This window comes from Girardinichthys multiradiatus, chromosome 19, assembly GCF_021462225.1.
Source record: "Girardinichthys multiradiatus isolate DD_20200921_A chromosome 19, DD_fGirMul_XY1, whole genome shotgun sequence".
In the NCBI taxonomy this organism is placed as follows: domain Eukaryota; kingdom Metazoa; phylum Chordata; class Actinopteri; order Cyprinodontiformes; family Goodeidae; genus Girardinichthys; species Girardinichthys multiradiatus.
In genome coordinates, this window is record NC_061811.1 from 37,776,567 (window position 1) to 37,789,739 (window position 13,173).

Consider the following 13,173-nt stretch of genomic DNA (forward strand, 5'->3'; position numbering starts at 1 on the left):
AGAGAAAGCATATTAAATATTTGTTTCGCTTCACAGCTCGGCGCTTGATTAATCTGTGGCTATCCTCAAGGACCCAGATGTGTGACACAAAAACAGAATTTTGGAACTGAAATTGAATTACAGACCTGAAAGTGAAAGTAGTCAAAATTAAATTTTAATACAACAAAATACATTTTAAAAGCAAATGAATTCAGTTTCAGTTTAGTGAAATTCATTTTCAAACCAATGCATTTAATTTCAAATTACACAAATACAAATTCAGTCAGAGTAATTCAAATTCAGTTTCTGATTGCACAAGTTTCTTCCCATACTCTTGGCACAATACAAAGGAGCTGGAAGAGCTCCAGTTTGGGTTAACCCCTCCTTCACCCATATTACAAGGATAGATCCTGCTGTTTTTTTTATTTTTATATGTATATTTTTTTGTTTCACAGCACTTGTGGCCTTCATTTTTTCAGTTTTTTTTTTCTCTGAAAGTAGGCAGACAGAAAAAAGGGCGCAGAGATGGGTAAGACATGCAGCAAACGTCACTGGACCGGGACTCAAACCTGGGACAGCTGGGCCAAGGACAAAGGCCTCTGTACATGGGTCGCGCGCTCTACAGCTGCGCAACAAGCCACGTTTTAAGGAAACAGTTATACAGACAGTGCCTTACAAAAGTATTCATACCTTTTGAACAGTTCCACATTTTGTCATACAGGCACCTAGTAGTAAATATTTCATCTGGATTTTATGTGATACACCAACACATGATTGTTAAGTGGAAGGAAAGAGATGCATGGCTTTCAATGTTTTGCATTTAAAATCTGAAACAAAGTATATCCTCCTGAGGTAATACTGTGTAGAAGCACATTTAACGTCTTAAGCTCCAACCCCTGGTACTGGGGGAGAAAAAAAACCTTTTGCTGTATCCCCTACACGGCTTGAACACTGGCTTTCTTCTTACCACTCTTTAATAAAGGCCCGATTTGTGGAGTGCATCAATTATAACCAAATATTAGTTGTTCTCTCAACAAATTCTCCAGCCTGAGCTGTTGACCTCTGGGATTTTTTTTTTTTTAAAGAAATTTAAAAACCATGAACATTTTTGTGTTCATACATCACATAAAGTCCCAATAAAACCATTGAAGTATGTAGCAGCAACATGATATATGTGAATACTGTTGAAACTATGTACTGTGGTACCTTCCCATCAGGCTTATTGTATCCTCCCATTTGTCAGGAAATAGCACTGGATCCTCTCTGTTTAGGCTCTGAAGGGACAACAGAATGAAGTCTGGCCTCTGATTGGTCTTCACTTCATCATCTTCCTAGATGGGTAGAAAAACAAAATACCATCTGTAAAATCTATAGATTCATCATTCTCTCCAAGTAACCTCTGAGATTTTTTTCCACAGAGTTCACTACTTAGACAGTATATTTTATTTTGACAGTAGATTTTCTAGAAAACACCAAAATAAAGGCATTAGTGGCTCAGAAAGATTGGCCCTTTCATTCAATACTTCTAAGCTGGAAAACTGCATTTTTTAGTGTGCAGATTTGACCAATAATGTTAATAACCAGGCTATTGAAATTGGGAGTAAAGTGGTGTATGTCCCCTTTTTTACGGATAAATTCTGCAGGTAGTCTGTGATGAACTGAGATCTGTGGGGGTGGAGGATAAGAGTTATTCTTTAAGAGTAGAGATACAGGATTGCCACTGTTTGCAGAATCTCATCCTCACGTTTCTCTTCATTGAGATTGCCTCAGAATTAAAAAGGCTTGTTTTCCCAGTGACGGAGATGCTGCCCCACACCATCACACCGCCTCCACAAAACCGGATTGGCAACAGCTATAGAGAATTTGGCCCAATTTTCTATGGTTGCAACCAACACTCTCAACTCAGCTGTTCAACACATTAATGCATTTTTCATATAAATGTGGCACCATTTTAAAGGAAATAAACAGGCTTTTAACAGTGTAAGATTTGTTGCCAAGGAGCATTGTTACAACAGAGGAATAATCAAACACACACCTCCTTACTAACTGTGCTTAGTTTATTTGTGTTTTCTAAAAATCAATCTCTTGATTTTTTTCCACTGTTATAGATCCCAGGGAAATGCTCTCATTTAGATGATCTACACAGGGAATGTAGTACTGGACTAAGCTAAACTCAAAAGCTTTTAAGCCCAGTGATGAATCATAAAAGCTTCTTACCCTCACAGAGGGGACTTGGAGACTGACTGTACTCTGCAGCTCATCCCTGTTCCGATGAATCATTGACTCCACATCCTGCCTCCTCATCCTCCTCAGGCTACAAGAGTTGTCAATGTGGGCCCATGCAGCGGACTGAGTGGACCAGATCAAATGAATAAATGTTACAATTGTGTCATGTTTCAAGGAGCTTGTTTGTAATATGGAGCCTTCAGCCACGTAGCATAAGCCTTACTTCCTCCTGACTATCCAGGCAGTATGAGTCCAACATTCGCAGGTCTAACATGGACTTCACCATCAGGACACCATCAGCGCTTGCTGTCCTCCTTGACCAACGGCGGCGAGGGAGTAGAGCCTGAGAGGTCTCCTGAAAAGTCAGAACACATGGTGTTGAAAGAGTGTGTCATCGGGTTTCCAGTCTGCAATGGGCTGTCACTACAAAACATAACAAAAAGGTTAACTGATGTTCAGCAAAGACGCACTTTTTTAGTGTTTTTCAGCTTTCAACCTACATGATGGGACATGTTGGATCAGAAAATGTTGACCAGCCTCTCATTAACCTCAGAGTTAAGGAAAAGATCAACACTGCCGCACTAACTGTGCTACTTGTATATATACTGTAAGCCAAATTATTTTGAAAGCAGTTTTTATGTCATAGCTCTTAAAGAGAAATCTGCTAAAATGGGCTGATCAAAGATCAGAACGAGAGCAGAAGTTGGAAATCAGCCACATATTTCTGAAAGATGCACCTCTTGTTACTGGGCATGTTAAAATGTCAGAAATAAAGGGTAGTTTTAGTTGCTCTTTAGGCTGAATCACTGGTTGGTGTTTTATACAGCTTCTGTATACTTTGGTGTCAGTTTCTCCATATATTTGATGCAACTACACATGTGATGCGAAATGTAGAAAATCACTTACATTCCTGATCTCTCTGCTGTGCATCTCATTAGACATTTCTAAAAGGGAAAAAGAACACATCCATTTAAAAAGATCCAATTATTTCAGCCCTATAAGGTTAAAGGATCTGACCCATGAAAACCAGGTGACACTAATGGTTTTCTCTCCCATTAACTGTCATCTTGGTTTACACACAGTAACAACAGAGCCTTGATCAATATTCTCTTCTGAAACAAGCATACTAAATGGAAAGTTAAAGCCAACTCTTCTCCACCCCCTGCAGAGGTCTTGGTGATAATATGTCTAATGTGACGGTTCCCTGAAGATAACAGCAGTGACTAACCTGTGACCTCCTCCGGACTGTCTGTGGTGATCCCTCCCTCTTCTTCCTCTGCGTCGGTGTCAGATGACAGGTTGACCACACAAGGACTACGTGCCACTTTGCTGCTCAGACAGGCAACACACGTGATAAAAGGTCAACTTACTGCATTATGCCGAATAGATCTACTTGGCACGTGCTACATGTGTGCAACTCAGATTTCAATTCTAAAATAAAATAATTATTATTTCCCTTTTTTATATATTTATATTTTAAATTTCATTATTGAGAGGAAAGTGGAACTGAAGTGAATTTCCTTGTTTGTGCTTGGTGAATAAAGCTGATTCTGAGGAAAGCTGACGGTAGTTAATCTGAACATTTAATCTCTAAATTTGTTATAGTGTGCCGTTAACATCAACATCAACTCTTCATCTTCCATTGAAAACAGTCAATCTTTTTCTTTGTTCTTGTGATTGTTAAAGAAAAAAAACTTAATTAAATGAACTACACTCACTGGGCACTTTATTAAGTACACCTGTCCATCTGCTCGTTAATGCAAATTTCTAATTAGCCAATCACATGGCAGCAACTCACTCCATTTAGGCATGTAGACATGGTCATGAAGATCTGCTGCAGTTTAAACCGAGCATCAGAATGGGGAAGAAAGGTGATTTCAGTGACTTTGAACGTGGCATGGTTGTTGGTGCCAGACAGGCTGGTCTGAGTATTTCAGAAACTGCTGATCTACTGGGATTTTCTTGCATCATCTCTAGGGTTTACAGAGAATGGTCCGAAAAAGAGAAAATATCCAGTGAGCAGCGGTTCTGTGGGAGCAACTGCCTTGTTGATGCCAGAGGTCAGAGGTGAATGGCCAGACTGGTTTGAGCTGATAGAAAGGCAACAGTAACTCAAATAACCACTTGTTACAACCAAGGCATGCAGAAGAGCCTCTCTGAACTCACAACACGTCGAACCTTGAGGCGGATGGGCGGATGCCACACAAAGATGCAACTGCATGAAGAAACACACACATGCTGATTACTGCATGAAGACCACACCGGGTGCCACTCCTGTCAGCTAAGAACAGGTAACTGAAGGTAACTGATGAGTCTCAATTTCTTCTGCAACATTCGGATGGTGGGGTCAGAATTTGGTGTCAACAACATCCATCCTGCCTTGTATCAACGGTTCAGGCTGGTGGTGGTGGTAAAATGATGTGTGGGATATTTTCTTGGGACACTTTGGGCCCCTTAGTACCAATTGAGCATCATGTCAACGCCACAGCCTACCTGAGTATTGTTGCTGAGCATGTCCATCCCTTTATGACCACAGTGTACCCATCTTCTGATGGTTACTTCCAGTAGGATAACGCGCCATGTCATAAAGCATGAATCATCTCAGACTGGTTTCTTGAACATGACAATGAGTTCACTGGACTCAAATGGACTCCACAGTCACCAGATCTCAATCTAATAGAGCAACTTTGGGATGTGGTGGAACGGGAGATTCGCATCATGGATGTGCAGCCGACAAATCTGCAGCATCTGTGTGATGCTATCATGTCAATATGGACCAAACTCTCTGAGGAATGTTTCCAGTACCTTGTTGAATCTATGCCGCGAAGGATTAAGGCTGTTCTGAAGGCAAAAGGGGGTCCAACCCGGTACTAGCAAGGTGTACCTAATAAAGTGGCCGGTGAGTGTACATTTTGTTGATTCTGACTTTGTTTTTTAACTGTCAGTATTTCTCAGCAGGTTTGATTAAAAAGGTTAATATAATCAAACTGATCCCAATTTACCCGAGTTTTACAGACTTCGGCTCAGATGCACTGAGGGAGTTAGGAATGGTGCTGAGAGGTCGGAGGTCAGCGAGTCGCTGTCTCATCCTAATGGTCAACTCCGGACTTAGACGCCACACAAAGATGCAACTGCATGAAGAAACACACACATACTGATTACTGCATGTCTTAGAGGTAGATCTAAAGGCACAGACACCTAGGCATGGTTTGGCACGGTGTAGTACAGCTCATATTATATGATACCTTGCAAAACGGATTATTCACCTTAAAGTTTTTCTGAACTTTTCACAACCCCAGCATCAATACTTGTAGCTCATAAAATATAAACCCGGTCTCATCTGTCCAGAGAACCTTTTTCCACATGTTTGCTGTGTCTTCTACAAGGATTGTGGCAAACTGTAAACAGGACCTTTTATGACGTCGTTTTAACAACTTAAGTCTTGGCAAGTTTGTAAAGTAGACAATAATAGCTGTCCAGAGGACAGATTCTCCAACCAAAGGCGTAAATCTTCTGTAATTCCTCCAGAGTCACCATTAGCACTCTGTGAGATGTTCAAAGCTTGGGTTATTGTGTTAGAACCTAACCCTGCTTTAAGCTTCACCACAACTTTCTCCCAGACCTGTCTGCTGCGTTCCTTGGTCTTCATGATGCTGATTGTTCTCTAATGTTCTTTAACAAACAGCTGTATTTAGTTTAATATTTAGGTGACTTCTGAAGGCAACTGGTTGCACTAGAGCAAATTGAGGGATATCAGAGTAAAAGGGACTACATTATAGACACACATGCCACCCTTTAAAAAATGTCTATATGTGTAAAAGATTTGAAGACTATAGATAATTTTTCCTTCCTGCTTCAAGGTACTGCACTACTTTGTGTTGGTATGTCACATAAAATCTGAATAAAGTACACTGAAGTTGGTGATGAGGTAAGAACATAGTGAAAAGGCGTATGTAAACTTGTGGAACAGTAAATGTGGTGCGAGTGGACTGTGTTAGATGTACCTGTCTCCTGATACGGTGATGAGGTGTCTGCAGTCATTGCTGAACTTCAGCCCTGTTACGATCTCTGAAACACAGACAGGAACCAGACTAACCACAAGTAACGCATTTTTGTTCTGGTTTGACATAAACTCAGTACCAGAATTATTGACATTACAGACAAACATACAAATAAGAAACATCCCACTGACCCGAGTGTCCAAACATGGTGGCCACACATTCTCCAGAAAAGAAGTCAAATATGGACACATTCTTATCTGAACAGGATGTGGCGATGTACAGTCCAGATGGGTCGATCTGCACCTGAAGAAGAAAAGAAAATTACCAAGTGTTCAATTAAAGTATCACCATGGAAACCAGTGACTGATTACCTTAATAACAGTCCCATCCTCGCCCTGAGAACCTTTATACACCTTCTTCTGTTTACCATTCCCGATGTTAAAGATTCTGCAGGAAAGATGAATCATCATCACTATCACTAGTGTCAAAATAAGGTGAGATCTTTCCATGTAATCCATGCAACATTTATCAAATGCTCACAGTTAAATCAATAAAAAGTAAAACAAGTATATTTTCACATTCTGGGACTAAAAGACTGGAGAGGCCTGTAGTCATATATTAACTGTCTTATCTTTTGCAGAAGTATAAACTACAAGTGTAACCAAAGAAATTATGCATGATGATTTTCTATTTTCTACAAGTATTAAATGAAACGAGTGATCTTTGATTATCAAGTTAAAAAACATAAATAGTAACATGATTGAAATATGATTGTGAACTGATGACTAAAATAAAACACTAAGGTTTAGAGATTCTTAATCAGCTATATATGAAAGAGATAATCAGTTGTGATGTATGAATAAAAAGAATGAAGTGACGATAACTGTGACGAGAGCCGGCTGCGTGCTGACAGCGAACCTTTTGAAGGCCAACAAGCAACACAAGGAAGGGAGGAACAGGCTAAAGCCAGCTGTGTGGTGACTATTGGTATCGTGAAGGCCGAAAAACAGCGCAAGAAGTTCACTGTGACCATGACTACGTATTGGGCAATAACGGAGAAGCCTAACAAGGGGCTGACCAGTGAGACTATCTGCACTATAAAAGCAATGCCAAAAAAGGGAACTGCGGTTGTTTCCTCGCAGAAGACCCGCGAACGAGATCGGACAGAGAAAGACACTACGGTCGAGGTGGTGGAAGCAAGCAGCAGCTTTCAGCAGAGGAACGATGCACAGTTGGACGCCTACAATGCCAGGATGGACACCTGTTAAGAGATGAAGCTCTTCCAGCCCAGCTTATCAACTGCATTAAAAAGAGGATCAACCTGTGTGCCTCAAAATTGAGAATCTGATTTCATCTACAGCCTTTTTATCCAGACAACTGAAGTGAACTTGATCAGTGAACAGCTGATTGCTCTAAGTTTCAGGCTTCTGGAAGTCCTGAATCAACCTCATTTATACCTCTAGGGTTTCCTTCAACTTTTCAGCCTCTGGAAGCTACTGTCTTCTGAGACATATGACAATAAAGTTCCTGTTTAACCATCGAAACCTGGAGCATCACTGCCTGTCACTTAAAGGAAGAAAACTGAAGATTAAATCCCCTTCCTTTCAAGAAATCACTCGTTGTTACCAGAAGAAACATCTCCATTGAGTGCATGGATGAGCCTCCGTCTTCAAAGCCTCTCCAACCTCACTAGTTTCAGCATCAGGGAAAGACAGGTTGAGTTGATTGATTTATTTCTATTATTGAAATTATTATGTGTTGCTGAATTTAAGCTGTTACTGACCCCTGCATAAGCGTTACTAATTAAAGAAAGCATATAAAATTCTAGATAAATTATGGACATTCAATTATTTGAGTTACCGTATTTTTGGTTTTTCATTGGTGGTAAAAAGTATTGTTGCCTGGTTCTAAGAAATTGTAGGTTTTTATAGGTTGTCTAAGCCAAGTTTGTTAAAATAGCGTCCTTGGGGCTCGTGCCGAGTCACTAAAATTAACCTAACCCATATACCAAGAGCCAGTTGTGATATTAGGGAATGAGCAGCCGTTAACAGAAGTGACTATGGAGGAGTGGATGACTGCTGTGGGCTACTCGGGTGTCCAGACCTCCATTTGAAAAAGGGCAAGACCTTTGTATGAAGGCTGTCAGAGGCTAGGCGAGTCATTTCCTGACACCAGCTTAAACAGAACTTTCTGTAAACCTGCTTAGTAAGAACTTTCAGGTTTGGGGAAGTCCGGACCCGTTGGATGAGAGCTGGATTGAGCAATCCCCTTATACATAGGGAAGTAGGAGGGAGGGGTTAGCTCAACGGACAAGGACACTAGTATCCTCATCACTATGATTATCATCACTATTATATTCATCGCTATGATCAATTCCATCACTATCATTTTTCTCTTTCTAGAAGCTACACCCGACCTGGTTCTGCTGGAGGTGTCTTCCTGTTAAAAGGGAGTTTTTCCTCTCCACTGTCGCTACATGCATGCTCAGTATGAGGGATTGCTGCAAAGTCAACACCAGTGACTGTCCACTGTCTCTACATGCTCATCCAGGAGGAGTGAATGCTGCAAGTCACTGACTGGATGTAATCTGCTGGGTTTCCTTAGATAGAAAAACTTTTTATCCAACTTGAATAAATAACTGAATCTGACTGCACTGTTCGATAGTTAGGATTAATTGGAATGGATGTATGACTTGAAATCTGTATGATTCGCTTGAATTCGATTGAACAAAGTGTCTTCATCCAGAGGCTTCTTCAGATCCGCTGTAAGACAGACCTCTACAGGAGATCCTTCCTGCCCACGGCCATCAGCATCTACAACAGCTCTTTGAAGAAACCTCCATAATGAGCTACAACAACATTTAGTTTACTTTCGGGATTAAGTAATTTTGAATTGAATTTGAATTGAATCATCATCTTCAGTGATGATGATAGTGATGATTCATCACTATCATCATCACTAACATCAGCACAATGAAAACCCAAAACATTTTGTAATGATTGGAGGATTGATGGCTGCTGTTCTTTATATTGATGCAGAGCATGTTTTATGCCAATTACCTGAAGTGCTTACAACTCAATACCAACAGTGTGCCAGAGAGAACATAGACAAAGACCACAACGGAACATGCAAGAATCCCCCCAAACATCTCACAGCTGAACGTGAGAAGAACTTTTCCCAGGCCGATGTCAGACATGGCAGATGAAGAAGCATCTCAGCCAAAGGTCATGGTTAAAGGCTCAGTGGCCGGATCACAGTGTGGGGATCTACCTGATTTTCCGGTCCTGACAACCCACTGCCGCGTACTTCCGGGTTGGTTCCACATCCATGTCATAAAGAGTGGTCTTCCTGACAACATGATGCCTCCGGGTGAACTCCAAACCTTCTCCCATCTGAGAAAGAAAAACATTGAAATATCACTGATCTGATAGTCCAGCTGAGATTCAGGCTTTTCTTCAGAATGCTCTAAGTGGGCTTTTTCTCAGGCTTTTATTTCCCAACATTCATTGAATGCCATTCATATTGTTACTTTATGCTGTTCCTACCTGTTGAGCTGTACGAAAGTAGATGCTCTTATCAGCTCCACAGCTGATCATCCACACCTTCCCTTCGTTGGCTGATGGAGTAATGGAGAAGAGCAGTTAAAAACAACAGCAAGTTGGGGGTTCCCATGGATCAGAGGTAGGCATAGGTCAGTGTGAGATTCTAATGGTATGATAAACTTTGGTACTTCCCAAGGTGGTGGGAGAAGAAAGTAGAAAGGAGAGAAACAAGGAAGGATGGAAAGACAAAAAAAGCTTTAGGACTTTAAGACACAAGGAAGGAAGGAAAGACCCATGGAAAACACTGAAATTAAATTCTAGAATTTTCTAGACTGTGTAGGAGCCCTGATATAGTGAAGAATATTACCCATTTTCTATACTGCTCTTTCTAAAGTAATACATGTAGAAGTAGTTGATAATAGATTGATTACTACCTGCTCAGGTAGCTAGCCTGCAATCAGCTGCTTGACAAACATCTCCAACAGATCTGATTCAAAGTGTTATTTGAATCAGATCAGAGTGATATGAGCTTCTCCTTCAGTTTGATTATTTGTTCTTTAGCATATGGAAATACTCCAAACAGCTGAATGTCTTTACTGTCACAGTAGCCTTCTGTAAGCCAGCTGAATGGCAGTGCACACTAAGTGGGGGAGGAGCAGCTTAACTTTTTAAAACTTAAATATGGTGATACCAATAACCAGTTGATGCCTGACCAGAGTTCATAGCAACTGACCAGCAAATCTGACGGCAGTGATGGAGGACGAGTGTTCATCCAGAGTCTGAACCAGGCTGTACTCTCTGGCTGCGTCCAGAACATGGATCAGACGGTCCCGACTGGCAGTGGCTAACAACTGGAGACCTGAGAGACAGACAGGAGAATGGATACAATCAAACAAAATACTAGTTTATTAATTCATCTGCTTTTATTTTGAAGGCCAGAGCTTGATCTTATTTGTGCCCCCCTTAAGTTGGGATTTCATATAACACAAAGTAGTTCTAAATTGTAAAGTGGAAGGAAAGGGGTAGATGTTCTACAACATATTCAGAAATAATCTAAAATGAGAAGCAGCCAAGAGGTACATGGAAACTCTGGAGGAGCTGTAGAGATCCACAGCTTAGTCTGGAAAATCTATGGACAGGAAGACTATTAGTCATGTACTGTAAAAGGCTGGCTTTAACTGCAGATTGATAAGAAGGTGGCAGCATCATGCTGTGGGGATGACGAGACACTGGGGTGGAGGTTCACCTTCCAGATGGACAACCACCCTGAACATACAGCCAGAGATACAATGGAATGGTTTAGATCTAAGCATATTCATGTGATCTAATGGCCTAGTCAAAGTCCAAAGCCAACTAAAAAATCTGTGGCAAGACTGGTAAACTGATGGTCTCTAGAAGCTCTCTATCCAGTCTCACTGAGGCTGACCTTTGTACAAAGAATAGACAAAAATGTCTCTAGATGTGCAAAGCTGGTAGCGACATATGCTCAAAGACTTGACTGGATGCATCCTTATATATCAGAACGATATTTGTAAATAAACTTCAAAACCAATTATCATTTTACTTCCACTTCACAATTATGCACTACTTTGTGTTGACTATCAGACAAAAATATATAACCTTACTCTGGAGTTGGCTGTGACAAAACAATGAAAAGAATTCATCACACTGTGACGATTGATTCTCACCAGTTTCTGGTTTAGAGAACTCCAGGCAGAGAATCTCTGAGTCGTGAGCTTGAACATTCAAGATCTCATCCATGCTTTCCACATCATGGATCCTAAGACACACAAATGTCCCATAAACACACTAATCCAAACATCTACAGGGTCACAAAAGCTTCTGAGTTCTCTATTATGCTCTAACCTGAGGACTCCCATGCGGTCTCCAGAAGCAAGGTGTTTTCCACTTGGACTGACTCTCAAAGTTCTAATGCCCACTCTGTTCTGGTCCATCTGCTGTGCCTCCGATACTGATGATCCCACCTTCTCTGAGTTAGCACAGGCAACAGTGATGCTGTCCATGTCCAGAAGGTTGGTCATATTGTTGTCCACATAAAGAACCTTCTGCAGGTCCTGAGGGGGAAGAATTCAGAGGTCAGAGTCGGACGGATGTTCAGCTGTAGTACAGAGGTGTGCTTGCACAGGTGTGGGTGTGTATTGACGTACGTTGCTCAGGATGTTCTTGTGGAATACATTGTGTCTGTCGATGTTCCACAGCCGGATGGTGCTGTCAGAGGAGCAGGATAAGAAGGAGCCAGGGGGGAGCTGCACCTCACCTCCTCCTCCTCCCTCTGTGCATACCTGCAGGAGACCCCGTGGCGTGACTGATTACATATACTGGCGCATGTTCCATGCAGAACATTTAGATCCAAAAAACACTTGCAAACTGTTGGCTGTGAAAGTGGAGTTGAAACTGTTACTTTTCACAGCACTGATTGATTTTGTTTATTCTTTACCTGCTGTTCTTATAAATCTCTGTGATGTCAAGTCAACTTCTCAAAGAATTTCCACCTTTTATTAACATGAATGTCTTCATGCAAGTCATTTAGACTACTTACATGCTACAGGTGTAAACTTGCTGTAAATAAAAAGTTGACTAAGAAAAATGAACTCGAGCATCTCTGAATGTTTTATCTAATGTTTGTTTTTAATCTAATTACACACCACTATCCAGTCTCTTCTATTATGACTAAAACCCTTGAAGTTGTACTAAAACAACTGTCATATAAATCAAAGTGTAACCTTTATAGGAGTTATCGAAAACTAGTTAAATATGACCTAAACATTAAGATTTATATACTGTATAATGGATCATCATTGGATCTTTTTAGACTCAGAAATATCTTATGTTTATGTTGCAAAACAAACCTTACTAAAGAAAAGTATTTACTGTCATAACAGAACACAGAACAACTGATGCATGCTTTTATATTTAGTGGGTTAGATTATTGTAATGATGTTTTTGCTGGTCTATGTAAAAAGTATTTACACCTGCAGCTCATCCAAAATGCTGCAGCCAAATTTGTGAACAAAACCAGAAACATAAATCACATTACACCAGCAGTTAAATCACTGCCCTGACTTCCTGTTTTTTTAAGGATGTATTTTAAAATCGACCATTCCTGGCATATAAAGCACTGGATGATATTGGACTTGTAAAAATTTCAGAGTTGCTGGTCAGGTATGAACCATGTAGACCTGACAGGTCTTTAGAAAGTCGCTCATTCAGTGTTCTCAGGACCAGAACTAAACAAGGTTTCTATGCTCCTCAGCTGTGGATCAAACTCGCTGTAAACCTGAGATGTGCAGAAATTGTTGGCTCCTTTAAATCAAGATGGAAAACACTACTCTTTACTACAGCTTCCCCATAACAGTAACTTATTTTATCAGGTCATTTTTTATTATGTATCCAGTCATTTTTTG

General features: G+C 40.6%; 1 protein-coding gene across 4 annotated transcripts in view; it reads right to left on the reverse strand.

Moving 5' to 3' along the window:
* The window catches only part of mapkbp1 (mitogen-activated protein kinase binding protein 1), a 79,545-nt gene that overhangs the window by 13,662 nt on the left and 52,710 nt on the right, over positions 1 to 13,173 (reverse strand). For all 4 annotated transcript variants that reach the window (XR_007035059.1, XM_047345062.1, XM_047345061.1 and 1 more), the window contains 15 exons: positions 11,917 to 12,051; positions 11,615 to 11,823; positions 11,437 to 11,528; positions 10,482 to 10,607; positions 9,752 to 9,822; positions 9,477 to 9,598; positions 6,578 to 6,653; positions 6,398 to 6,509; positions 6,210 to 6,273; positions 5,208 to 5,336; positions 3,434 to 3,534; positions 3,112 to 3,149; positions 2,429 to 2,560; positions 2,197 to 2,328; positions 1,186 to 1,310 (listed from right to left, as the gene is read on the reverse strand). Coding sequence is in view for 3 of the 4 variants with exons in the window: in XM_047345062.1 (XP_047201018.1) it covers positions 1,186 to 1,310; positions 2,197 to 2,328; positions 2,429 to 2,560; positions 3,112 to 3,149; positions 3,434 to 3,534; positions 5,208 to 5,336; positions 6,210 to 6,273; positions 6,398 to 6,509; positions 6,578 to 6,653; positions 9,477 to 9,598; positions 9,752 to 9,822; positions 10,482 to 10,607; positions 11,437 to 11,528; positions 11,615 to 11,823; positions 11,917 to 12,051 (1,664 nt within the window). In the remaining variant the exon portion in view is untranslated. The remainder of the gene's footprint in view (positions 1 to 1,185; positions 1,311 to 2,196; positions 2,329 to 2,428; positions 2,561 to 3,111; positions 3,150 to 3,433; positions 3,535 to 5,207; positions 5,337 to 6,209; positions 6,274 to 6,397; positions 6,510 to 6,577; positions 6,654 to 9,476; positions 9,599 to 9,751; positions 9,823 to 10,481; positions 10,608 to 11,436; positions 11,529 to 11,614; positions 11,824 to 11,916; positions 12,052 to 13,173) is intronic.